Consider the following 25,791-nt stretch of genomic DNA (forward strand, 5'->3'; position numbering starts at 1 on the left):
TACCTTCTTCAAAGGTGCAGCAGTTTTGTCTTTAGGGACTGTACAGCTTCCCTATGTCAACCTGTGTGCCGGATAGCCTTGCTTAAATTGCAACAGCAAATCACCCTTTTTCCTAATGGTGATTTTGTTATGCAGATGCATTTTTACAAGAATAGATCTGTGGCTGTATTTTTATTGTAATATTTATTCTGTCACCTATGTGGTGTATAGCATACAGTTTCTATAGGATATGCTTGGAGAAGATCTTCAATACTTTCACCTACAGCTCACGCTGTAGCAACTGTCAGGATTCATAGCCATTATTCACGCCAACAAGTTCCTGATCAGCAGTCAGCAGGGTTGTTTACTGCAGAGATTGTTGAATAATTCCCAATGTTTTCCTCTTTCAATCGCACCTCCCTAGCAGGAAGTAAGATTCCATCACTGGGGGAGGCAGCTTCCTCAGCTGAGCATGCTCAAGACTTGGCAGCCTCATAGTAGAACAAAGCTCGAGAGATGGGAGTCAGACTCTTGACCTTCTGGATGCCTCTGCATTTTTAAAAACAGTCCGTGCAGCAGAGAGTAAGGAAACACTGGCATCTAAAAAAGCCAAGACCAGCAAACTGGTCACTGGTATGAATTCCATGGTGGCTGACGTCATACCACAATTTTAGATATGGTTGTGAATAATGTGGTTGAATCTATGAATACCTGGTTTCAGTGACTGGGATAATCTTGGACACAAATTCAGTAACACATTTACTGAAATGAATGCAGTATTGTTAATCCTAATTAATGAGAATAGGCGAAATTATAAACTGGTAGTTAATTCAGGCAAGTATTTTTATACCAATACTGCTGATTATTTCAAAGCTAGAAGGTAAGTTGAAACTCAAGAATACACTTTTTAAAGAAATATGGCAGACTGAGTTTAAGTTTTGTAAATAAGGCCCCTGTATTTATAGTTTTGAAACTATGGACCCATTGATAAAGCTTTAAGATGAACTTTAAAATGTCTGGATTGAAAATGTTTGAAATTCATGAAACTGTTGCTGCCTTCTTAATCAAAAAGTTTAATGAAAACAAAATTTGATCTAATCCATCAAAAACAATATTTTTACTGTTCAATCTTCTTTTAGCAAAAAGCAGCAGTGTTGTTGTAATGAAGTCAAATTGCATTTAATTAAAATCTATGATCTTCAGGAAATTATCAATACAAAACTGTATAACTCAATACATACATTTTACTGACAGAGGTATTGTATTATTATATGTAAAGGTGGGCATTGATAGTTATCTTTAAATATATTCATTTAATAGCCACCTATATATATATATATATATATATATATATATATATATATATATATATGAAACCAATATACATTGCATCATTACAGCATTACAGTAAATACCAAAAGATATATCCTGGTATTTCAAATAACACCTATACACAAGTATCCTATACAGTATTTACAATATCGTATTGAAATAATATATAGGGTTAGCTGGTTTCAGAAAGTACAGTTCATCACAGTTCAAAGGGTGGGTACAGCGTTGGCATCATAGATCAGTCCCGTTACTTCACAGACATTTTCTTCTCCTTTGCTTGATGTTTATTCCACTCCCTTCATGAACTCAAGGAACTCTAGAATGAAAGAACAGCAGATGGAATGAGTGATGCGGAACAGTGTCAGCGATGCATTGAATACCAATTAGAAACAGCGTTCCAGCAATGGAATGTTACTGACTTTAAAATACTAGAAGAACAGAAGGTTACCTTACATCTGGTACCTGACCGAAATATTTATATCCAGCACATTTCAGGTATAGGAGTGGCTTATTAAGCTGTGTGTGGTGTTGTTCAATTAATAAACAATGCTATATAAAGACATTAAAAAACAAATTAAACAAGAAGTGGTTGCGATAAGATAAGACTTAAGACTGCAGATTTCCCTCAGTATGTGTAACACCATCGAGTATTCACTCATTTAAATGGGGTATTAAAATCTAAATGCTTCCAAAACCAGTGCTTAAAGTTTTGTCAAGAGGGCCCTATATTTCTTGTGCACATTGCATTACCATCGTAATCAATCTTTCCATCATTGTTTTTGTCGCCATCTTTCATCAGTTCTTCTATATCATCCTCAGTAATAGTTTCTCCCGTGGTATCCAACATGAACTTCAGCTCATCAAGGTCAATGTATCCGTCTGTATTTCTGTAACCCCACGGATAAGAAATAAGACTTTGGTAATCAGTTACAGAACTAGATTATTATAGAGCGCTTGCAAAGAAACCCCATTGCAGTTCCTTGCTAATTTACTAATGTAAACATATATAATGTACATAATATTTATTGTATGTTTTTCATTTTATCAAAGTTAACTTTAGGCAAAGCAAACATATCATCCATAACTATTAAACACTCAACGGTGCTGAATTTCTAAACAAAGCTAACATAAATACAGCAACTGTTTGTTATACAGTAGTATTGCAGCACTCCATATCGCCCAGAGAACGGCTTCATTCACATTGTTTTGATCCAGATGCATAGTGACTTACTTATCAAACATTCTGAAGAGTTCTGCCAATTCTTCTTCAGATTTTCCTTTGTTGTCATCTTTCATACACATCACCATCATGACCAAGAACTCATCAAAGTCAACTGTGCCACTGCCTGAAACACAAACGGATAGGCTCATTTAGCAGTAGCTTAAGAACTTGCTGTGGGATGTCTTATTCACTCCTTTTCCATGTGTTCTGAATCTGGATTTACATCTGTTAAATTCAGACACAGAGGTGATCCCTTGATATATTAAACAGTGGATTCATCAAAGTAAGTCTTTCAAGTAACTGATGCTTGATTGGTAGGTATGTGTGGTTGGGCGAAAGCCCTAAAATGTAAATAGTGTGTGTGTGTGGGAATGTAAGGTTGGCAGGGATGGGGTTAAATCTGTACCTGCCAACAGTGAGAAGTGGCCACATGGAAAAAAGGAGCCAGAAATCCTTTGTTTGTTAGGTGAGGTGAGGTGAGGTGAGGTGAGGTGAGGTGAGGTGAGGTGAGGTGAGGTGAGGTGAGGTGAGGAGAGGAGAGGTGAGGTGAGGTGAGGTGAGGTGAGGTGAGGAGAGGGTTGTTGTGGGTTGTTGTGCAACTTGTTAGTGAAGGTGAATGCCCGGCCTACATTTGTGTATTTTGTTTAAACCTTTTATTTTGGCCTTTGTGCCACGTTTTGTTTGTTTGTTTAATAAAGTGTGCAACAGCGCTTTAAAACTGCAGCTTTCTGTCTGTGCTTTCTGTGTCTAATTCCTGCCGATAACCAGCCCGGGCTACCGCAATTAGCAAGTAGCAGCCTTAAACCTAACGAGACTAGTAAATGAGCTGCCGAGAAGATCCGTGCTCGGCTACATTATCAAAATAACTTGCCATCTTCATCCACCTCGTCGATCATCTCCTGCAGCTCCTCTGGGGTAGGGTTCTGCCCCAGCATCCTCATCACCTTCCCCAGCTCCTTGGTACTGATGCAGCCGTCCTCCGCATCCTGCACAAAGATGTCGAAGGCTGCTCTAAACTCTGTAATAAAAGGGGGGTGAAGTTTGATGTAGCGTATTAGTAACGGATCGACTTGGGCAGCATCCTGGCAAGACTGCATGCAAGGGTGCCCCTTAAACTCCACAGTAGCTGTACCCCACTGCTGCTTATAATAAGGGGACCTGTGTTATAACGGAATAACTGACATTAGCCAAGTGTTTGGTTAATGTTGATAATTTAGCAGCATTGGAAAAATAAACTATTTAGGATTGACTAGTCAGTGTAAAATTATTGTTTGCCCCCCTTTATGTGAATTGAAGTTATTCTTCTTCTTCACTTTATCCCAAGTGATAGCAGAGGTGGAAGACTTTATGGTAAGACATTCATCTTACATACAGAATACAACAGGCATATCAAAGCATTGCATTTGGGAACGTTGAATACAATGTGTATAATAGAAAATAACTGGATCACTTACCATTTTTCTGTTCCTCAGTGAGCTGCTCAACCTGTAGTACAGAAAGAGATCAGATATGAATGCTTAACAAAAACATATAGGCTACAGACTGTTTACCTATTGTATCTGCTGTACAGTTTTTTTTTTTGCAGTCAGACTTGCACGTTAGAATTAGCAAAGGGGCCTATTGAACTGTGTAAAATACTTGTAAGAATTTGCTGTCAGCATGTCCAAACCTTGAATTAACCACATCTGTGGGGGAGCATTGTTGTTTGTTGAGTCTGGTCACTTTACAAGCACATTTGATGCTATTTTAATATGGTTGTGTTCAATAGAAGGCACCTCTTCTCATTAACTGACCAGTTAAAAACAGAATCAATATCTTTGTATCTACAAGTGTAAACCGCTCACCCCAGCAGAAAAGCCAGTCGTAAATATGGATCTATTTTGACAATGAAATGTAAATCCAAGAACAATTGTGGGGGAAAAACAAACTAACGGGGGAACAGCTGTGTTTTTTTTTTTTTTTTTTTAAACTTTATTGTTCGGGCTCCTGCTTGAACAGACTGGAAACTCCAGTGATAAAATATGTGGCAGGGTAACAAGTCCTGTGGTGGTCCTTATGTGCCTTGTTAAAAATCTGATTGTCCTGCGTGTAGCTGTTATTTTTAACCCAAAGCGCTTGAGTGAAAGATAAATAGTTTGGTTGCCCCCATCACCCTGATGGATAGCATTGGAATTCAGCCTTGAAGTTTTTATCTAAACCATGGGCTCTTTTCACTGGCACCAGTCTTAACAAGTGAAACCAGTAGGAATGACTTACCAAAATTAGCCACTGGAAGTGAGAGTGCCATTTGTAGGCATGAATAGAAGCCCACACTTCAGCTCATTGGTCACGATGATTAGATTTTCCACAACCTCTTCATTTCATCAAATGTGTCCAATTAAAGTGACATGAAAAGCTTATCTCTTTTCCCAGAATGGATTATAGATATATCACATGTTATTAGAGAAGGAACACTGCTCTAATGGTGCACTAAAGAGACACTAGGAGTGTCAGTGAGCCCTGTCCACAAAGCTTTACTTATTGAAAGAATGCTTTGATCAAAGCCTTTATTAATGAATAAAATAAAGTCTGATATCTGATATGGTTACACTTTTTGTAAGTGTCACATGTTCAATTCATGTTAGGGTTAAGCATCAACATAAATACTGTACATCTATTTATTTTAATTAAACAACAATTCTTGGTATATGAACTGACATTTGAAGATGAAATGAAATATTAGTGTCTGGTTATTGTCTGAATGTATTTGTAGATACACAATAATGGTGTTGCAATTGCATTTTTTCAAGCTGAGTTTTTGAAGCACAAACACAAGTCTTTACCATCCTCAACAAGGAGCTTTTAAAACTTGATCTAGTCAAGGTTAACCCTATAAAGTAGGTAAGAATTCATAATGCCCAATAAAGCGTTGTGATCGTGGTTTACAGTCCTGAAACAATGAACTGTATTGAACTCACTTTTACAGATCTATTTTCAGGTGTTTGTCTACCTGACAGCAAAGTGAACTGCCTCTGCTAATATAAGTAATCCCCACAGTTTAACACTTTTTCAGTTCATTTGCTGTAAACATTTGGCTTTTATGATGGGATTTAAAGCAATCTTCTTTAACCTCTTTCTAGTAGCATTTTAAAAGGCTAGAAAAGTGAGCCAAATGTACATGCTTGTATACAGACAATTCAAGCCACCTTTTCTGTTGTGAATACTTTTTTGCAATGAAATTTGACAACATTTTGCCTTCAGCTTTAATGATACATCACAATCTCACTTACCGCTGCCTTGTAAATGTCACCCATGGCTGGTGGCTGTCAGTTGAGCCGAGGTGCAGCACAGAGAGAGAGAGAGAGAGAGAGAGATGTTCCAAACACAGAGAGCAACAGAGCGAGACTCCCCCCAGCCAAAGCTTTTATGTGAGCCCCTCAGTCACAGCCTGTCACTTACTGATTCCTGACTACTGCACTCAGCTCAGATAAGATCACACTGGCTCTTGGACAGCATACTTTAGAATGGAATGAACAGCGTGGAGAACAGTACTTATCCTCTTTAACCTAATCATGACTAAATGATCTGGGGACACACACTCAGCATTCCATTGCACGAGCGATATGCGAACTGTGAGGATACAGAACCCCCTGATAAAAATATGTCTTACTAGTCTCTATTAATAGAGGTAATTGGCATTTCTACCTAGATGAATCAGAGCTATTTTACAACTGAGCATTATTCAGACACATGAAGCTAACTCTTTCTTTCTCTCAGCAATAGTATTGTATGTGGTCTGGTTGACATCCAGTGACTGGGTTGGCCAAGGTTACGTAGGAGTTGTATCCAAATACGGTAAGCTGCCAGTGCCAGGAGTTCAAGTATGAACTGGAAAAGTAATTGTGTGATAGGTGACCCTTTCTGATTGATTACGTCCTACAGATTGTGTGTGTGTGTCTGAGAGAGAGAAGGGTTTAGATAGCTGCATCAAAGTCTGTTCTCCAGAACGTACCATTACTTTTCAGACCTTCTGTAACATCAGTGCTGTATGTAATGTTTCCATCAGCCCATATATGTCTATCAGATCTGCTGTCTTGCCCATTGTGACTGAAACTCACTGGCAACAGAAATATATACATTTTATTTATTTCAGAATCCATGTTAAAAATGTAATGCAGGTAACCCTAATTGTTTGTCCACTAAGTCCTGTAATAATAAGCCTCTGTGTTATGGACTATAAAGGCCTACTGTAAGTTGCATGTACACAGATCTGCCATCTGAATTAGTCAGGTCTATAAACAGATGGACAGGGTACAGTGACTCCACATAAGGACTGTCAGTCACCAGACCTGAATCCTACCACATACTCTAGCTGCTTCACTCTGCTGTAGTGTCCACAGCCACATATGCAAAGAGCTTCTGTTGTGGTATTTTGTTTTTATGAATATCTTTGTGAATGAAGCAGTGCATACATCACTCACATAATAATTTGCATGGACATTTGTTATTCAGCTACTACTGTTTGGCTTTGCTAGTAATAGTTATATCCGGGGGCCCATTTGTCTGGTTTCAATTAAACTATGCATGGCCCTGGGCATTGTATGATGGAATTTTAAATACTGTGCATGCTGTAGGTTATGGTACTTTTGGTGATACTTTGCATGGTGCTGCTTTCTGTTTTACTGTTTTCAAATTTGTAAAATTGCATATCTATTAAATAGTCTATTTCAAGGTGTTTTGTTACACATGCTTCCAGTTTTGCTAACTGAAACGGTGGTGCAATAATTACACTGTCCTCTGTTCTCATGACGATGATTATCTACCAGAACGAACATCTACTGCTGTGAGCAGACGGTTTGAATAAAGTTTAACCAGTTTGAATCGATCTCCTTGCAGTTGTGAAGAAAAAGCAAAACAAAAACAAAGATGGAGACCGGAGGTCTGGGAGGAGATGTTTACGTAACAAGGAGGGTAGGATAAGAAATGTAGTGTATTAAATAGCACACAGCATATTATTTTATAGTGTGTGTTGTTTATTTTTATTTAATTTTTACAAAATGGAATCTGCGGTATTTCCTGACGAGGCAAACGAAAGGAAGGCGGTCCGAATTGTTGGATCTGAGCTCGTCGTAGAAAACTATACGGTATGTACAAATGCACTTGGTGGTGGTTTTGATTTATCATTATTTTTCCGTCTGATAAACTATCTGCTAGAAATGTAAGTCTGTTCTTAAGGGAGGTTGTGAACACGGGTTGCGAGGATTTCCTCTCTAAAGACAAAAAAGGAGTTAACTTTAGTCGATTGTTATTCCCGATGGCTGTAATTGCTTTTATTTGAAAGGTCCGTGCGTTTAAATGTCAATTTTAAAACTTAAATATTGTACTTTACTTTGCATCTAGATCCAGATTTATAGACTGTATTAGACTACAAAAATAATCCCATACAAACTAGGTGATGCTGTATCGTGTCACAAGGTCGATTGTCATTAATTGGTCAAAGAAATATTAGTCGGGGGATTACAGTAGATTCAAATCCCACTTGTCAATGGCAGTTTAATGTCAAATGGGAGGAAGGGGCTACAGCAACTGAAATTGCAGATACACTGTGCGCTAATTATGGGGCTTGCTGGTTCTTGTCAGTCAATCACAGTATGGTGCCAGTCATTCGTGGCACCATACTGTACTAAATCATTTTTGCATTTGCATGCAATTTTCGAATTATTACTTATGGTTGCTGCCTACCTACAAATTACTGGCAGTATCACATATACTGTAATTAAGTAATATTGAATGCCCATTCTTGCTGATATATATTTTTTCTAGATTGAAAATTGACTTATTCTGTACAGCATGTTATAAACTGTAAGTTACCTATGTATAACAAATTTATTGCTTTAACTTTTTTATTATTATTATTATTCAGGTTTACATAATAGAGGTGAATGTTGGAAACCACAAGTGGACTGTCAAGCACCGCTATAGTGATTTTCATGATCTGCATGAAAAGGTAATCTTTGAAGAAGCATGAACATATGCTAATAGAATTCTTTTTTTCTACCGCCTCCCATTTACACTTGCTAGCTGTTCCAAAGAGCAAGTTTCATGCACTACAGTCTACCCAGCATGCTGTGATCAAGGGGAAAGATTACTTTATTTTCTCACTGCTTATAAGTACTGTGAAAGCAGAATGTTTAGTGCAATGACATGCTTACATTATGCAGGCAAAAACCCATTATATAAGAGTCCAAAGTCCTTTCTGAGTGCAGACGAACAGTGCTCAAAACACCATGTACTCTGAGTGCTTTAGACTTACCCTGTTCTTATAACAGTTAACCATTTTAGAGGAACAGGGTTCAGGAGAAGGTTGATGTCATTGTTTGAACTTAGGATCTTCTGCATTGCAATCAGTATCCGAACCACTGGGCACTGGGAAAAAAATGTGTCATATGACCTTGTGAGTTTTAAAAGTAATTTGTAGATACCCAAAGGGCAGCATGTTGGGGGGAAATGTAAACCTATGAATAAATGCTGACGCAAAATTTAGGAAACATGTTCCTGTTTCACACAGATGAGTTATGAACCGGCACTGATGTAGCATTTTGGTCTGTGTGAATTGCCTATACTGTCACAGAGCCATCATATTTTATGCCTTCTCAACTCCTGTGTGAAAGGCTACGCTGGCACTTAAGCGCTATAGTGGGCGTGGATTGAAAATCAACATCCCCCGTGACTGTATACCGGACATGTTGGGTATTTTTGTCGTCGTTACATGCTTTCATTTTTTTCAAATACAATGGCTGATCAAGAACAAGGTAGTAATTGGAGTCTGGAATAAGTTAAGGAATTGTTAACTTTACAGGCTGACGAGGAGGTGAATTCACAAATAGAAGGGATGGTACGAGATGCTGTAATTTATGGCCGAATCGCCGTTGCCATGAAAACGATCTGTTGACTGACAGGTCTGAAAGTTGTACTGTCATGATCCCTTTGGCTGTGTGAAAGGGTTATGACAGTATTATACCGGCATAGGTTGTGCAATTTCATGCTGTGTGAATGGGTATTTTAAATATTTTAAATGTCTCTGAGACGGCTCAGTAGCGGCACTTGTGTGTGAAAGGAATGGTGTCTAAAATAAAATATGTATAGCAGTGTATTTCAAGCTACTGCTGTGATATGTATAAGCTAGGATATTGCACAATTGTTTCCGCTGATACAAATAGTGCAAAAAGTAAAGCACTCTCAGACTCTCCATTTTTTGCTTCCAGCTCACTGCAGAGAAGAAGATCGACAAGAACCTGCTTCCACCAAAGAAAATCATTGGTAAAAACTCTAAAAGCCTGGTGGAAAAGAGACAAAAGGAACTCGAAGTATACCTGCAAACTCTGCTGGCCAAATTCCCTCTGGCTGCACCCAAAGTCTTGTCTTGTTTTCTGAATTTTCATCTATATGTAAGTTTTTACTTACAGTAGTTGCTTAATACAGTAGTTGCTTAATACTTTTCTTTCACTTCTATGTAGTGTTAGGCAACAAGGCCAAAGCTTAGAATTATGTTAGTCATTCTTTCTTTAAGATCTCTTGTCATTTAAAAAATAAATCAACACTTCTACAGCAAAACTACCCACACAGAGGTTTTGCATATCTGTATGAGCATAAAAGCTTAAGTATCTGACCATAAATTTCTGTGGCCACTGTGCTGACAAATGAGACATACTCTGCTTTGTTCCTTTGCGCCACTGTGGAGTTATATTTATTGCCCTTGTAAATGTAGGTATGGATGGAATAAATTGCTTAAGGGTTGTTTATGTTCTGTCAGGGACAATTAATATACAATGTGTTGGTGAGAGGCATTGGCAGCACATAGTATTAGTATCTAGGGACAGCTATAATGTGTATGAAATATTTATCAGTACCAGGAGTGTCTTAAATATGTCTATTAAAAGTAGTCCTCAGTTATGACCTGTTTCTTGCAACACCTTTCACAAATACGAATGCCTCAATATTGCTGAATTGAGATTAAACTAAATTTAGAAACTACACTGATAAATGCTATGTCTGCGGTAGCTTCTTATGATTTTAACTCGTGGCAGGTAATCAAGGAGACCAGAAGTAGTTGTTTTTTTTCACATTCATTGTAGGTTTTTCAGCGGGGCAGGGTTTGCCTGCTGTTTGCCAGATGAGCACTCATTACAGTAGATGCTGAAGCCTTGCTTTTCCTTCATCGTGACAAGGTTCTCCGTCCTTGGACAACTCCCAGTTTTGCAAGCCAGTATCTGTCTTGACTCGAGGCAGTTTTTGTTACCTAAGTTGCCTCGGACATGTATCTACAGTAAATACCTAATTTGTGTAAACTTTAAAGTTCACTGTCCGTTTATAGCGTGACAGTGGAACGTGTGACAAACAGCATTGGAATGCTGTGCAGTGTTTAGATAATTGTAGAACATGGTTTATTAAACTGAATTGCATCCTTGACTCTTTGTATTTTAAGTAAACTCACTTTTCTTTCCTGTATTTGTTCAGTAGGTTTAAGTATTTATTTTGGGCTGAATTGCAAGGTTACAGAGGTGTTGATTTGTCGGTTGGCTTTAACTCTTAACCCAAGGGAAAGCTTAAAATGCATCATGCATCATTTATATGTTGACTTGAAAGCTGTCAGCAGCCTCTGTAAGTCTAGGTATAGCCGCAGTGGAATAGTGCTTGACTTATCCTTAATTAAATACTGTGGAAAATTTCAGTACTGCGAAAACCTGTCACTGTTTAAATTATTAAATGTGTTTGTCAGGTTCCAGCAAGTTAAGAAATATAGCTATAAAAAACTGCAGCAGTGATTTGCAGTGCTTCAGTTGCTTCCAGTTGAATTAAAGTTCTTCCTGGAATAAAGTAAATCTAGATCCTTCTGTAAATAATTTAAAAACCAACACTTATTTTCAAATGAATTTGGATTTTTCACACTTTGTTTTTACACCTTAAATCACCTCTCTCTCTCTCTCTCTCTCTCTCTCTCTCTCTCTCTCTCTCTCTCTCTCTCTCTCTCTCTCTCTCTCTCTCTATATATATATATATATATATATATATATATATATATAATATATATATATATTCACTTAGGCTACAGCATTTACTAAAATAAATTGTGCAAAGATCACCATTCATGGTTCATTTCATGGTAAACCTGGGCCATGCTTTTGCCTCTGATTGGTATATATAGGAGGAGGCTGTGTGGTCCAGTGGTTAAAGAAAAGGGCTTGTAACCAGGAGGTCCCCGGTTCAAATCCCACCTCAGCCACTGACTCATTGTGCGACCCTGAGCAAGTCACTTAACCTCCTTGTGCTCCGTCTTTTGGGTGAGACGTAATTGTAAGTGACTCTGCAGCTGATGCATAGTTCACACACCCTAGTCTCTGTAAGTCGCCTTGGATGAAGGCGTCTGCTAAATAAACAAAATAATATATAGGGGTACAGCAAAAAAAAAAGTCTAATGAAGGGAAATATGCAAACAGAAAGTGGCCTTGTTATACTTGATTGCTATGTAAGGCCAGTCTTTTAATGGAATGGCAGTTACTATCTTTTCATGAAAGTGTAATTCGTAGCTCAAAAAGTTTGTTTTTTATTAGCAAGCCCTTAATCTTCCATCCTCAGTAATGTGTGTATGAAATGTAGACTTACCTTATTTAGTAGCTCAATACAAAGTAAAGAATCTAGTTATTTTACCTTCATTTATTATTAAAGTTTCTCTCTCTGTTTTGCAGGAAATAAATGGAATTACAGCAGCACTGGCTGAAGATCTGTTTAATAAAGGTAATGTATTAGAATAGCTCTGATCTTTAAGGAAACAATTAAAACAAAAAAGTTACACGTGGAAATAGAGGTGAAAATGACACTTTTTTGATAATGAATCTCTAATTAAATACCTGAACAAACTTTCATTTTGAATTGACTGTATTTTTTTTTTACTTTAGGAGAGCAACTTCTTGTGGCTGGACAGGTATTCTGTCTCCGGCCTTTACAGTTATATGCAATCACCCAGCAGCTCCGACTGGCCAAACCCATCTGTGCTAATGGGGATGCCAAAGCAGACCTGGGGCACATTCTAGATTTTACCTGTAGGCTCAAATATTTGAAGGTAAACTTTTATATAAGTTGAATTATTCTAACTAGTAAGAAATGTAACTGTTCAGAACTACCTGCACAAAGGAAACATGAAAATATATTTTTTCTCTCCAGGTCAGTGGCAGCTCTCAAGGTTCTGTGGGCAGCAGCAATATCCAGGAGCACCTCCTCCCATTTGACTTATCAGTATTCAAGTCACTTCTTCAGATAGAGGTATTGCAGAATATCAGTAATCACCAAAAAATCAATCAAGTCTTTTCTTAAATCAAGTTTGATTTACAATTAGTATATTCTGTAGTAAACAAATGGGCTTTTTATTAGCCTACTTCAAGGCTTGCTAATGCATATTTTTATAATGAAAATAAATCATATACAGGTATACAAAATAAACAAGCTCAATATGATCCTGCCAAATACACATCTCTTTTCAACTGAAACATGTTTTGTGTGTAGATCCTGTTGTATAGTCCATGCTTTTATATTTTTCTTTTTACAGATTAGTCACTGTGAAGCAAAACAGATACAAGGACTTCCTTCTTTAAAGCCGACCGTGGCTACAATGGGTGTGCGCTATTCAGCATCATCAGTGAAGGTACAGCATCTGGATTATTATTATTATTATTATTTCTTAGCTGACGCCCTTATCCAGGGCGACTTACAATTGTTACAAGATATCACATTATTTTTACGTACAATTACCCATTTATACAGTTAGGTTTTTACTGGAGCAAGCTAGGTAAAGTACCTTGCTCAAGGGTACAGCAGCAGTGTCCCCACCATGGATTGAACCCGAAGACCCTCCAGTCAAGAGTCCAGAGCCCTAACCACTACGCCACACTCCTGCCCAGATATATGACATGTATTAGTATCTAATCATTTTGAATAACCATGTAGTTGCACAGTTCTATTGCTGATTAATTTACCATGGATTTCAGAAAACCAAAAAAAGTTTGTTTGCCTGATTCCCAGAGTGTAGTTAGCATTGGCATTTCGATGGATCCGTAGAGTGTGTGTGTTTACTACGAATTTATATTCCTGTGCCATGATACTTCATATTTAGGGCTTGAATTTTTCTGTGCAATACTGTAATAAATCACTCCCCTTTTAGAGGATAACCATGTAGCTACACAGTTTGTTTGGATCTTGGATCGGGTTCTTTATCAGTACGTTTTACATGACATGAAGTAGTCAGATCTCCTCTGAAGTCAGATCCCACACAGTCAGATAAGGAAATCTGAAAAGCATTATGGTGAAGGAACTTCAAAATCTGATTGTATTCCCTGTTCATATGAAAATTCCCATTATCAGATCTCAGTAAACTTTTGCTGTATTCCTTACATTTTTTATAGTCAGTGATGTTTTGCCAATTTTTTTTTTATTTTTATAAATGTCAGGCGAGTTTTGAAGTTTCAGGAGGCAAGGTAAATTATTACTGTCCGCATTCATACAAAACATAATTTACAGGACATATCTGGGTTACACGTGATGTGTTCTAACAGCTGCATACCAAGTGTAGCTTTTGGAATCTGTTTAATTGCTGGAAAAAAAATAAAGAAGTGGAGCACGATCTTTCCCCCGACAATAGGTTTCTGGAGCACCATGAGGTAAACGAAAGACTATGCATTGTTCATTCTTAGACACAGACACTGACAGGCTCCTCCTTTACATTTCCCCAAGCTGTTTGTACATATTAATACTTCTTCTATCCCCTGCTTTCATTCCCAGGATATACTGGTACCAGAAGCCTCTGAATTCGATCACTGGGTAGCGGAGGGAGTGTCATCGGACTGTCCAGTCACAGCTGTTATTCCGACTTGGAAGAACTTAACAACACTTGACATGAGTCATAATCAGATAATGTGCATTGATGAGTCTGTGGTAAGCAGCCAAAAAAAAAAAAAGCAGTTTGTTTTTAAATAGGTGTTTGCTTGCATTTTAATAATCCATAAATGTGATTACTTTTTGATCCCCAAATTTGAAGAGTAGTTTCAATTTGTGTTTGATTCTGTTCTGGATATTCTTTCATTGTATTTATGATCATAGACAGACTGATTTGATAAAGCTAACTACCTGTGTAGCTATTTTTAGAATGTAGTATGATACTAATTATTTATTTTACAGAAATTAATACCAAAAGTTGAATTCCTGGACCTCGGTCACAACGAGCTGTCTCTTGTAGAGAACTTGCAGGTAAGAGCATAACCTTGTTTATTTTAACTTCTGTTAGCAGGGGGCTCATCTGTTGAAATGAGAAATCATAATCCCTACAAATGTAATATGTCTTGTCTTGTTACAGCATCTATATAACCTGATTCACCTGGATCTGTCTTACAATAAACTTGCAGTATTAGAAGGTGTTCACACAAAGCTTGGAAACATCAAAACGCTGAATTTGGCAGGAAACCTTCTGGAAAGTCTTTCTGGTCTTTGTAAACTTTATTCTCTTGTAAACTTGGATTTAAGCAACAATAAACTAGCCCAGGTAATGTATTTTCTCAAAGCAAATATGCATTCATACAGTAGACCATATAAAGTCTTGTTTTACCCATCACAAAATAAAGGGTACCTTTGCTATTGTCTAGAACTTCCACATGCTATTTAATAGTTTTTTTAATTTTTTTTTTTAAATTCTCTGGCTCTACATTACAGATTCACTGCATGTATATTTTAAACATATATAATATGGATTTGATGGATTTTATTGATTTGAGAAATAATGCTTAAACTTAAACACTGTACACCTTTAGCAGGGATCTATGTGCCAGTTACATGTTATTTTTTTCCCCATAGAAGACAGGGAAAATATTTTGTAAGGTTATCTTTTTACCAAAGCTATTTAATGCAAAAAAAAAAAAAAATTATATATATATATATATATATATGAAAATAATAAAATATAGTGTTTAAACTTCACGTATTGTTACTATGATGTTGATTTTTAATCTTTCAGTTTGAAGAAATTAAACACATTGGAAGTTTACCCTGTTTGGAAAAACTGACTCTGTCCAACAACCCCTTAAGCATCATTCCTGATTACAGAACCAAGGTGCTTGCACAGTTCTGGGACAGAGCATCAGAGGTATGTGTTATCTGAGCAGTCTGGTGAATGGGCAGTGCTCTGCTTTATAATACTGATGTAGCTGTGTTTCTGTGCACCATAGGTATGCTTAGACAACGCTGCTCCAACAGAGAAGGAGATGGACACTGTGGAAGTGTTAAAAGCCATTCAGAAAGCCAAAGAAGCAAAGGACAGGATGAATAATACAGAGAAAAAGGTGAGGCAGAAAAAGAAACTAAAATACAAAGAAAAATCTGTCTGCTTTTACTCTGTACATACTATAGCAGCACTAATAGATTTCCAGGGTGATGGTTTAAGAATTCCTTGTCCAGGTAAATGCAAGAGAATATCCTTCCTCTCAACATCTGTAGAAATATAACATAAAATGATTACTTCAGTAATCTATAAATTGTGTTGGGATTGAACACATTCTGAGTATTCAACTTGATGTCATTCACCCTGATGATTTTAAAGATACACTCCCATAATTAAGCATTAGCATCCAAGTAAATGGATAGGACTTCAGTGTACTTACTGGCACCCTAAAGCTTCAGTATACAGCCCTAATTGTCTACTTTTTACCTCAAGGAAATAATAAAGCTTGATGGCTTTACTGCAAAAAGATGGCTGTCTACACAAAATACAAACGTTCAATTTCCTGCCAGCATCTGTTGTGTATGCATGCATAAACAAGCCCAGGAGGAAGATTTTTTTTCATAGATCATTCCATTTCCCTCAGCCTAAGTAGAATGCTTGAGTCAACTTATTATTTATGAATTCCTGATTCTTTTCTGTGTGCTGTTTTTATAGTTATCAATAGGCTTCAAAGCATTACTCTTGTCACAAGAGATTAGTTTTAGCATGTATTACAGTACACATACCCCTGTGCAGTCATCAGTACAGTCTTCGTGTGTGTTTCAAATACGCTCCTTGTACTCCTGTGCAGATGCTTTGTAATATCAATGGTGCCTGTCAGTGTTTCACCATGTCCACGATCTCTTTGTCAGATCAGTGAGGACTCCAAGCTTTCTGCTGCCAGTTCCAAACCCAACTGCTCCTCTTTCACTGCTCCGCCCTCCTCTCCCTCTCTGCCCCATCCTGCCAGCTCCAGCCAAGGTAATCATGTATGTATCAGGCTGCTGGGGCTGGGCTCTTTTCTGGGTCTGCTCTTCTGTGCTGCACTGGTGCTTGCTAGGGAAATAGACGTTAGAAGTCCTCAAGTCTGTAAAAGAAAAAAAAAAGACGCGTCGTACTGAGATTTGTTTGTTTAAAGATTTAGAAGACGTTCTAAACGTAATCAGTTTACTGATCAATACATCTGTATTAAAAAAAAATGTTTTTAGAATTATATATGACATTACTGATTTAAATTTCCGTTGCCCAATATATTTAAAGATGGTTGAGCACTTGTGTATCAAGTATAAACTATTTTTGTGATACAATATATTTGGTAAATTTGCTTTCAGTCGACCAGTGTGTGAGCTTTTTAACAAAGCATGTTTCTAATAAGCTGGCAAAGATTTTCTTATGAATTAGTTCATGGCTGTTATATGCATTTTCCAACTTGCATGTCACGCTGAGCTATCTGAGCGTAATTTGCTATTTGTTTTGAAGGCCGATTCTTTCCTTTCTGTCACTTAATGGAAACTGTTTGTTATAGATGGAGAAAAGAGTTGTGTTGTGTAAAAACTGCAGTATGTAAAGAGACAAATGTTAACTTGGATTCTTTGTTTTTTTTTTATCTCAGTAGTAGTATGTAAAAACACAGCCCAAGTTAGCAATGATATATCGACTCCTATGGATTCTGCAATTACCCAGAGATGCACCAATATACACAATTCTGCTTGCGAGGATACAATACAGGTAATTTTTCATATGCCTTCATAATATATTAATTGTGTACAGTAAATGTAATTATTTAATCTAAAGCATTGCCTTTTTTAAATTCATCATGCATGCTTGATCTTGTTAATTATTGGTAGTACCAATTTCTCTAAAAAGAAGCGTGTATTGTAACTGTTGCTGTTCAGCTATCTTTTTCTTCTTTCCTCTGTACAGGTTAAACATACATATGGATCCAGTTTGTTACCCATAAATGTGACTGAACAGCACTTTAGGTACAGAGAATATATTACATTTGATGATGAAAATTGTAAAAATTAGGGACATTTATTTTTAGTTGCAGCATTTTAAAGAATTTTCTGGTACTGTGATTGTAGGGGCTGTCAATATTTATGTTACATTATTTTTTAGAACAATCTATTGTCGCTGTTGATTATGTGTAATTATACTTCATTATTTGCTCAGTAGAAATGCTTTCCACAACCCTACATGGAAATGATCTTGATTTGTACTGGCTTGCTTGCATGTTGGTGTTTTTTTGGTTTTTTTTGCGCCAGTAGTTTAGTAGCAGGAGTGCATACAACCAGATTAATACCTAAATACATGCACTCTAGAGGGCAGTACCTTACAACTAAACAATTTCAGCATGCATTAATCCGAATATACCGTATAAAGTAATGTGCTTGGTATTGTTTACTCCTGTGTATTAAATAGCACATTAAAATATAATTACATTATTGCTAGTTTTAGGAAACCCCTCCATATTTAAGTTTTACAGGATTAAGTGTGTGGGGTAAAATAAAACACCACAAATGGTTATACAGTACAAGTAGTTAGTGATTTGGATGACTACAGTTACTTATTCACTAAACCTATTATTTTTTTCAGTTACAGTTGTCATTGTGCAGAGGACGAAGACAGCATGTGGACCAATTGGAAAAAGACCCAAGTGCTACCTTTTTCTTGTGTCTCTTACACTGCTACTAACCTGGACTTTACGTCACATTTAACTGGACTTATTAGGAATGCCATGTGGGAAGAACATCTCAAAGCATCCAAGACCAGCATGCATGTGGATACAGTCCACGAATCATTGAGCCAGGCTTCAGGAGATGGCTATTTCGAAATGGGACTTGATGAGGGGGAGCATGGTTCAGGTTGCACCGTTTCTTCAGATGCTACAGCTGAAAGTTGTGAAGAGCTTATCCGAATTAAGAAAGTCTTTTGGGTTTACTGCATTCAGGTCAACAAAGATTTAAGCCAGTTTGCATCTTGTGTTGTGTTGACTGACAATCTGCTGGCTGTGTTCCAAATTCCTCATCAAGAACTGACTGGAAACAGGCAAAGTGTCACAGGTAACATGGAAAACGTCTTGACCGTCCCATTCATAGAGATAGAAGCAGTTGGCTTTGACGTTCCAGAAACCTGTCTTTCCTTGAAGTTGAAGACAAGTGATACTTACTGGTACTTTCTTTCGGATTCACAGAATTTGAAAGAGATCTACTCTTGTTTAAACATGTTTAATTCGGCTGTGAAAAATTCCAGTTCAGCACAGGAGTTTATCAATCAGCTTTTGGAGTCCCATCAGCTAACAGATGGTGACACTGTTGTTAAAGGTGCCTTTGCCGCTCACCTTCTTAACCTTGCAGAGGTTGCCCCCTGTAACCAGCAAATCCACAGCTTCCCCACTGACTCTTCAAGTGAGGCGAAGAACTCTCCGTATTCGGATATCCTCTCGTTCACGTGGCAGTCGGAGACACACCAAGACCCTGTTTATGTGCCCTGTCTGCTCTTCTTAACACCCAGTCAGCTGTGTATTATGAAAGTGGACTTTGTTGCACTCACGAAAAAAGCCAAGACACTTGAAGAGAAGAGATGGGTGGAGTTAATTCAGATCCCGCTTGCTTCTGTGCTTCTCCATCCAAAACAAGGTTGCAGTAGCAGCACCCAGCCAGCTGGTGCCTTCAGGGATGGCCATGTCCTGGAACTCATGACCCGGCTCAAGTTTGTCACCGCTGTCTTTGTCCTGCCCCATGACAAGTTCCTGTTTCTGAGTCTGTTCAGTCAGCTTAGAGCCAGCCTGCAGGATGTGAAGACCATTGCTTTCTTCAAGGTGAAAAAATGTCACGGTTCAATAAAGAGCTGTCCCTTGAGCCCCACAATGACCCGAAGAACTCTTAAGAGCAGGTACAGTGAAGCTACTGTGTATTCACAGCATGGTAACTGAATGCTACAACATTTCTAACTGCACTTGCTCTTCTCTTGCTCATAAACATCTAAAGCTTTTGTGTGACCAGCACCTAAAATTCTATTAATCATATTTCAAGTTTATGGAAATATTTCTTTTGTCACTTTTTATGGAATGATACTGTACTGATATTACTATGTATTTGCCAACATGAAAATCAAGAAAATAAACATCCGATTGGTCAGTTTTTGCATTTTAACTGTATGCTGTGTGGCGTTGGGCCCTGTATGTTGTATCTTCCTGGCTCTGTATTGGTTACAGTTGTAAGATTGTAACTTACTAGTTTATTGTATTGTATGTGCATGCTATTGACTGGTTCATATTGCAAGATGTTTCATTAAGTGTGTGTGTGTTTTTTTTTCTTCTATTTTGTTCTTGCAGCCCTCAGGGTCTCCAAAGGCCTCATTTAACCCTTTCCTTGCTGTATCCTTCTGACCCTTTGATACAGAAACTGACCGATGAGAACCAATGTCCATTTCACCTGTCTGTTTCCCCATCTCTTCACTTCTTAACAGGACTGAAAGGGAATGATTTGGTGGAGTTTTTCTATAACAGTGTTGCTGAGGTAACTTTTTTTTTCTTAACACATAAATTCACATCACAAAGTGCAATATGTCAACCATAGTTTATGACACAGACCAGTACGGCACCATAGTATATAGTCTGTTGGTTTCTAAGTTGGGCTGCTCTTTTGCTGGTGTGTCCCAGTCTGATCTTTAGCTGAAGAGCCCAGAGATGTTTTACCTGTGTGGGTATATATATAAGAGTTTCTTATCAACCACTTTCCAGCCTGCAAGGCAAATTATGTTCTTTTAGATTTTAAACTTTACCTGACTAAAAAACAAAGAGCACAGTCGGTGTTGAAAGCAAGAGCCAAATACAACAGAAGGCAATCACACTGTAGAAAGGAAAGGAAAAAACAAATGCCAAGTTTCCCAATTCATTACTTTAATCACGCTACTGAAAAAGGTAATCTAGTTAAAATACTGTACCCTTTATTTTATTTTAGTATGTTAACTAAAAGCATGACTAACAGCTTCCATTATTATTGAATGATTTACTGTTTCGGTACCATTACAAAGAATCTGATGATGCTATTTTCTCAACACATTTACTTTCCAAAACTTGGGAGGATGTCTTATGATTTTTAGCTCCAATCCACTGTTCTGGAAGGTCAAAGGTTTGAATCCTAACCAACACCATTGGTAGCATTTTAGGTTGGAGATGATGTGCTTTGGATACAACTTACAGTAACCTATACCTTATCCTAATGACCTGGCTCATGAACAGTGGGGGGGATCTCAATGTGCTGTAACTGCTGAAGGTATTTCTGACAAACTAAAGAGTTTAATGTTGTTCCCTTTTTATTGCAGGTGGAAAATGAAGAGATAAAGCACCTCTTGTGGTCCTCTGTGGTGTTTTATAAAGCTCCTGATGTGGAAATCACTGCCTGCATAATGCTGTCTACAAAAGCGGTTTATTTTGTTCTTCATGATTCTGCTGCTCAACTTGGTGATCAATCCCGTAAGCATGCTCCCATTCTCCAATTTTGCACCCTATAATCATAAAGAATGCATGATAAAAGATGCACATCACCTGGAACAAGTGGACTTGTCTAATTATTTGAAGGCGCAGTTTAAATACAGGTATGTTTGCATCCAAAATGTGAGTGCCCTATACAATCACTTCCTTGAAAAAGAGGCTTGTTTCTAAAGATGACGTGCAAAACTGTCATATCCATGCTGGCCTTTTGGTTTGATTGAAATGCTTTTTCTTTATTTTTTGCAGTAGTTTGGGATTGGAAGCCCTCTGATCATGAAAAAAGAGACTTCCTCCATTCATACTGCTTCACAATTAAGCTGAATGACCTGCAATCAGTAAATGTCGGGCTTTTTGATCAGTACTTCAGAGTAGCGGGTGAGTAACACAAGTGCTAAATAACAGTCTACACTGAACTGGCTGTAAGCAAACCATTGTAACCTTGTAGTGTTAGTACAAAGGTTTTTGTTGTGTATTGGATTTTTCTTTAATGTACCACTTCCATATGATTGTACAGTATTCTTAAAAGACAGTTTGCAACAGCTTATGATTTATATTGTGAAATTGATTGAAACACTTTGGTGTAAATCTAACAGTGTTTATTAACTGAATATAAAGTAATATTTTCTTTTTCTTTCAGGTCCTTCAGCAGATCACATCATCTCCTGTCTGACCAGAGACAGCTACAGTACCCATGCCTTTATACAGCAGCTCATGTCTGTCCTGTCCTTCCTAGCAAAGACACCATCTCCAGAGCCAGTTGAACAAGATTTCTACACTGAATTTGGAAACAAAAGCACAGGTAGGGAAGGGTCACTTCTCGCAGGCTCTGTTGTAATGACATACCATCTTCTTTTTGATGCACAGACCTAAAATGTTTGTTCTTCTCAAAATAACTTGTGAGTCTCTGTTACTGGCTGCACACTTATGTTTAGTGTTTTGATCTCTATTCCCAACAGGCAAAATGGAAAACTATGAGCTTGTTCATTCTAGTCGAGTGAAGTTCATATACCCAAGTGAGGAAGAGATCGGGGACCTGACCTATATTGTTGCAGAGAAAATGGGAGACCTGGCTAATCTGCACGCGTATAACATCCTCCTGTACGTACTGGCTTTTCAAGTGTGTCGCTCCAAAAGCACAACATCAGAGGGCCAGCATCTCCTTCATCCCAAAACACTCATTCTCACAGGCTCAGACATGTTCCTGTTTGATGAGGATTACGTCAGCTACCCACTGCCTGATTTTGCTAAGGAACCCCCTAAGAGAGACAAATACCGCTTGACCGATGCCAGGAGAATCCGTGACCTTGACCGGGTGTTGATGGGCTATCAGACCTATCCGCAAGCACTTACCTTTGTGTTTGATGATCTTGAAAGTCCTGACTTATTATGCAACTTGACAATGGACCATTTTGCCAGTGAGTTTAATACTTCCGACATGAAAAGAACAACTGGCAGTGTTGACAAGGAGGTCCAGTGGTGCATTTTTGTGCCTGGTTCAGACAGCCGAGAAAAGCTCATCTCCTTGTTGGCTCGCCAATGGGAGCTACTCTGCAGCAGGGAGCTACCATTGGAGCTCACTGGCTAAAGCATAAAAGCACATTTAAGTGTTACTTATTAATGGGAAAACCACTTACTGTATATAGTTTCTTCACTCTGCATCCTGGGAAATTGTACATCAACCAAAGGAGTCTTGGGCTAATTAACTTATTTTCATTATCTGTGTATCATGATTGTGTCTTACTATTTACAATAAGTATTTGTGTACTGTATATAATAGTTAAAGCATGTTGTGTGTCCATGTGCACGCTCTGTTCATACCAAATGTGCTATTTTATTTCGAAATCTGCAAATGTATTATTTAATATGTGGGGAAACTCTCTCGTAGACCCTTTTGAACCTTTTTATTTTTAAATCCAAAGTACTTGTATGTAATGAGGTATTTAATCATGGGTAATTAAAAATAAATCCCACCCAATACCAATTTGATAGATGTTTGTTCTGCAGGTCTTTTTAGAATTGAAACATGTGCTGGAGGGTGTATTTCAAATATATATACTTGCTCGTAGCACTGTTTTGCAACTTCCGAAACACCAAACACCCTTTGTACATATAAGTGTATAAACAAATATTAAGCAAGAGTACAAAGCATAGCATATTTCCATTATGTATTGAACAATACAACAGTTGAGTAAATAATCTAAACTCAATATAAGTATCATTTATAGCACATGACTTGAAATATGACTTTTACATTGTTTTAAAAACTTTATAAATGCAACACTCTATATAATATATATATAAAATAGCTGCTAAAATCCTCGTACAGAAGTTCTGTTTACTATTAAAAATGGAACTACTGTTCAAACAATAACCACCACAACATCATTTCAGGGAAGTGAAATCCTGCAGCACAACTAATGAATGCACACCTCAGGAGACTGCCTATTTTACAGTCTTGGTATAAATCAGATAATTCGTTTTGAAATGTTGCTAGAAAAAATAAAGCATTTTGCATAACCACATTTTTCATCGTACAACAGAAGCGATAAGGTTCAAGAATGTATCTTTCTATGTCTTGCGTGTCCATTTCTTTTCTGTTCCCTCCTATTCTGTTGTCTGTTCTGAATGATGCTGAGGTCGACCGTGCTGCCAGCATTCAGAATCTCCTCCTGAGCTCTAGCGTTGGAGATGAGGTGTTTCTCCACATCGTTCTGTTTGAAGGCAGACTTTCTTGTGACTCCCACCTTGGGATCCCAGACGAACCCGGTCACTCTGATCAGGTACTTGTAGCTCGTGTAAGACCAGCCAGGGCACTGAATTTCCGGTTTGTCTGTTCTCACTATTGTGTAATTGCAACCTGCTCTCACCCTCTCACAGCCCATTGGCCAGGCAGATGGTCTCATTGGACTGCAGTGGAAGAAAGAACACATTTTAGAACAGAAATATGTTTTTTCTTCAGATTCCTGTGGACCTCATGATGATGATGATGGGAAACTGTTATATCTACCACAAAACAGTCCCGGTTATTAGACACAGTCTAATATATTCAATGCAGACGCAAAAGTAGGCAGACAACAAAGACAATTCAATTAGATTATCTGTTGGTCTGTAGTTGTCTTTTATAGTAGGTCAGGTACACATATTGTATAATATTTAATATGGCAACCTATAGTATATATGTTTAGCGTAAATTAGTACATCTCTAAAATAAAATAAAAAGAATGACTTCGGGACTTGAGTCCTGAAATTGGCAAAGCACATGCACGCAGGTATTTTGGGGATAAGTTCACGGCCATTTAATATGTGCTAATGTTAGTCTGATTGCACTCAATTCACATATTAAAGTTTCAAAAATAACTTACAAAGAACAACCACTACAAATGAATTGTTTTGCAATAAGCAAATGCGCTGTTCAAAGACGTTTTACATTCATTACAAATCACTCACGTTTCACATTCTTGAAAGACGTCTCTCTGAATCATCACGCAGCGACATACTTTGCAGCCTTGGGACTGTGACTCGTGCCAGGTATTTCCTAGAAGTCTCGAAGAACAACGAGCTGAAATACCAAAACAGGTACAAATGCATTGCAACTGTTCTGAATCAAAGGTGCACAACTCGTGGCTGCAACATTTTCTTGTATAAAAGCAGCCACTGTAGCCGGTGTCCAATCCTGTTCATCTCCAGTGCACGTTCATTGTTTTCACTAATTTAGCATGACCTGTACTTTGAAGGTTACAATGATTACGCCTTCCAGGCTACCCCTCCGAACATTAGTAATGATTGCAGATCAACATTTTGTGATAATCGCGTGGTTTTATTAGAAATGTCTGCAAATTCAGAGCGTGCTCACTTGATCACAAAATATGAAATAGCGTGCTCAACACTTACCTGCAGTATTGGCATTCCACTAGAATAATAATAAATGCAATTCTGTATTTGCAAAATATAGGCGCATACCTTATGGTTCAATTTTATAAACATTAACTTAGAGCGTGTTCTTAACATGTAGGCGTATTTTGTTTGTATAGTATTTATAAATCATTTTAATAAGATGCTGTAGGAAGGTGTTCCACTTAAAAACAACCATAGCCTGTGCTCTTTATGGAAGGGGAATATGCTGTCTCCCTTAAATCTTTAAAAACGCCTTTCTTCATTTTTCTCCTGTATTATATAACATTTTATTTTATTTTATTTTATTTATATTCGATTATAACAAAAAGGGACTTACTTAAATCAGAACCAAGTAGCATCCCCTCTGTGGTCCATGACAGTGAAGCAGCAGTTAAAAAGCAGATTAAATTCATCTTGTAATATTTTAATATCAAAGGTAAATAACTTAGCACACAAATAAACCCCATGTTGTTGGGCTTGTGATCTGCATTAAATCTCTGCTGTAAATGAATACACAGCTGAGGTTTGGTGGTATTTAAACTCTTCAGGTTAGTGCAATTATTACCTCACTGGAATGTGTAGTGTTTT

General features: G+C 37.7%; 2 protein-coding genes across 8 annotated transcripts; one reads left to right on the forward strand and one right to left on the reverse strand.

Moving 5' to 3' along the window:
* Positions 1-1,032: 1,032 nt before the first annotated feature.
* Positions 1,033-6,005, reverse strand: LOC117963492 (troponin C, slow skeletal and cardiac muscles). Its single transcript, XM_058988528.1, has 6 exons — positions 5,803-6,005; positions 3,988-4,018; positions 3,401-3,551; positions 2,543-2,653; positions 2,062-2,198; positions 1,033-1,627 (listed from the first exon to the last, which is right to left on the reverse strand). Exons 1-6 carry the CDS (start codon positions 5,824-5,826, stop codon positions 1,596-1,598), a joined length of 486 nt encoding a protein of 161 aa, XP_058844511.1. The 5' UTR covers positions 5,827-6,005; the 3' UTR covers positions 1,033-1,595.
* Positions 6,006-7,318: 1,313 nt separating this feature from the next.
* Positions 7,319-23,295, forward strand: LOC117412384 (nischarin-like). 7 transcript variants are annotated; one of them, XM_058988529.1, is made up of 21 exons: positions 7,334-7,656; positions 8,436-8,519; positions 9,778-9,960; positions 12,259-12,307; positions 12,469-12,632; positions 12,734-12,832; positions 13,116-13,211; positions 14,345-14,497; positions 14,741-14,809; positions 14,916-15,101; positions 15,570-15,698; positions 15,781-15,894; positions 16,685-16,793; positions 17,425-17,540; positions 17,736-17,794; positions 18,408-19,706; positions 20,149-20,332; positions 21,141-21,291; positions 21,556-21,684; positions 21,947-22,108; positions 22,266-23,295. In XM_058988529.1, the coding sequence occupies exons 1-21, from the start codon at positions 7,570-7,572 to the stop codon at positions 22,892-22,894; spliced, it is 4,251 nt and encodes a 1,416-aa protein (XP_058844512.1). In that variant the 5' UTR covers positions 7,334-7,569; the 3' UTR covers positions 22,895-23,295. The 7 variants fall into 7 exon arrangements, 6 of the variants coding, with proteins under 6 accessions (XP_058844515.1, XP_058844516.1, XP_058844517.1 ...); XM_058988531.1 differs by having other exon boundaries at positions 18,414-19,706; XM_058988530.1 differs by having other exon boundaries at positions 17,428-17,540.
* Positions 23,296-25,791: the final 2,496 nt, after the last annotated feature.

The sequence above is a fragment of the Acipenser ruthenus genome, chromosome 16 (assembly GCF_902713425.1).
Source record: "Acipenser ruthenus chromosome 16, fAciRut3.2 maternal haplotype, whole genome shotgun sequence".
Classification (NCBI taxonomy): domain Eukaryota; kingdom Metazoa; phylum Chordata; class Actinopteri; order Acipenseriformes; family Acipenseridae; genus Acipenser; species Acipenser ruthenus.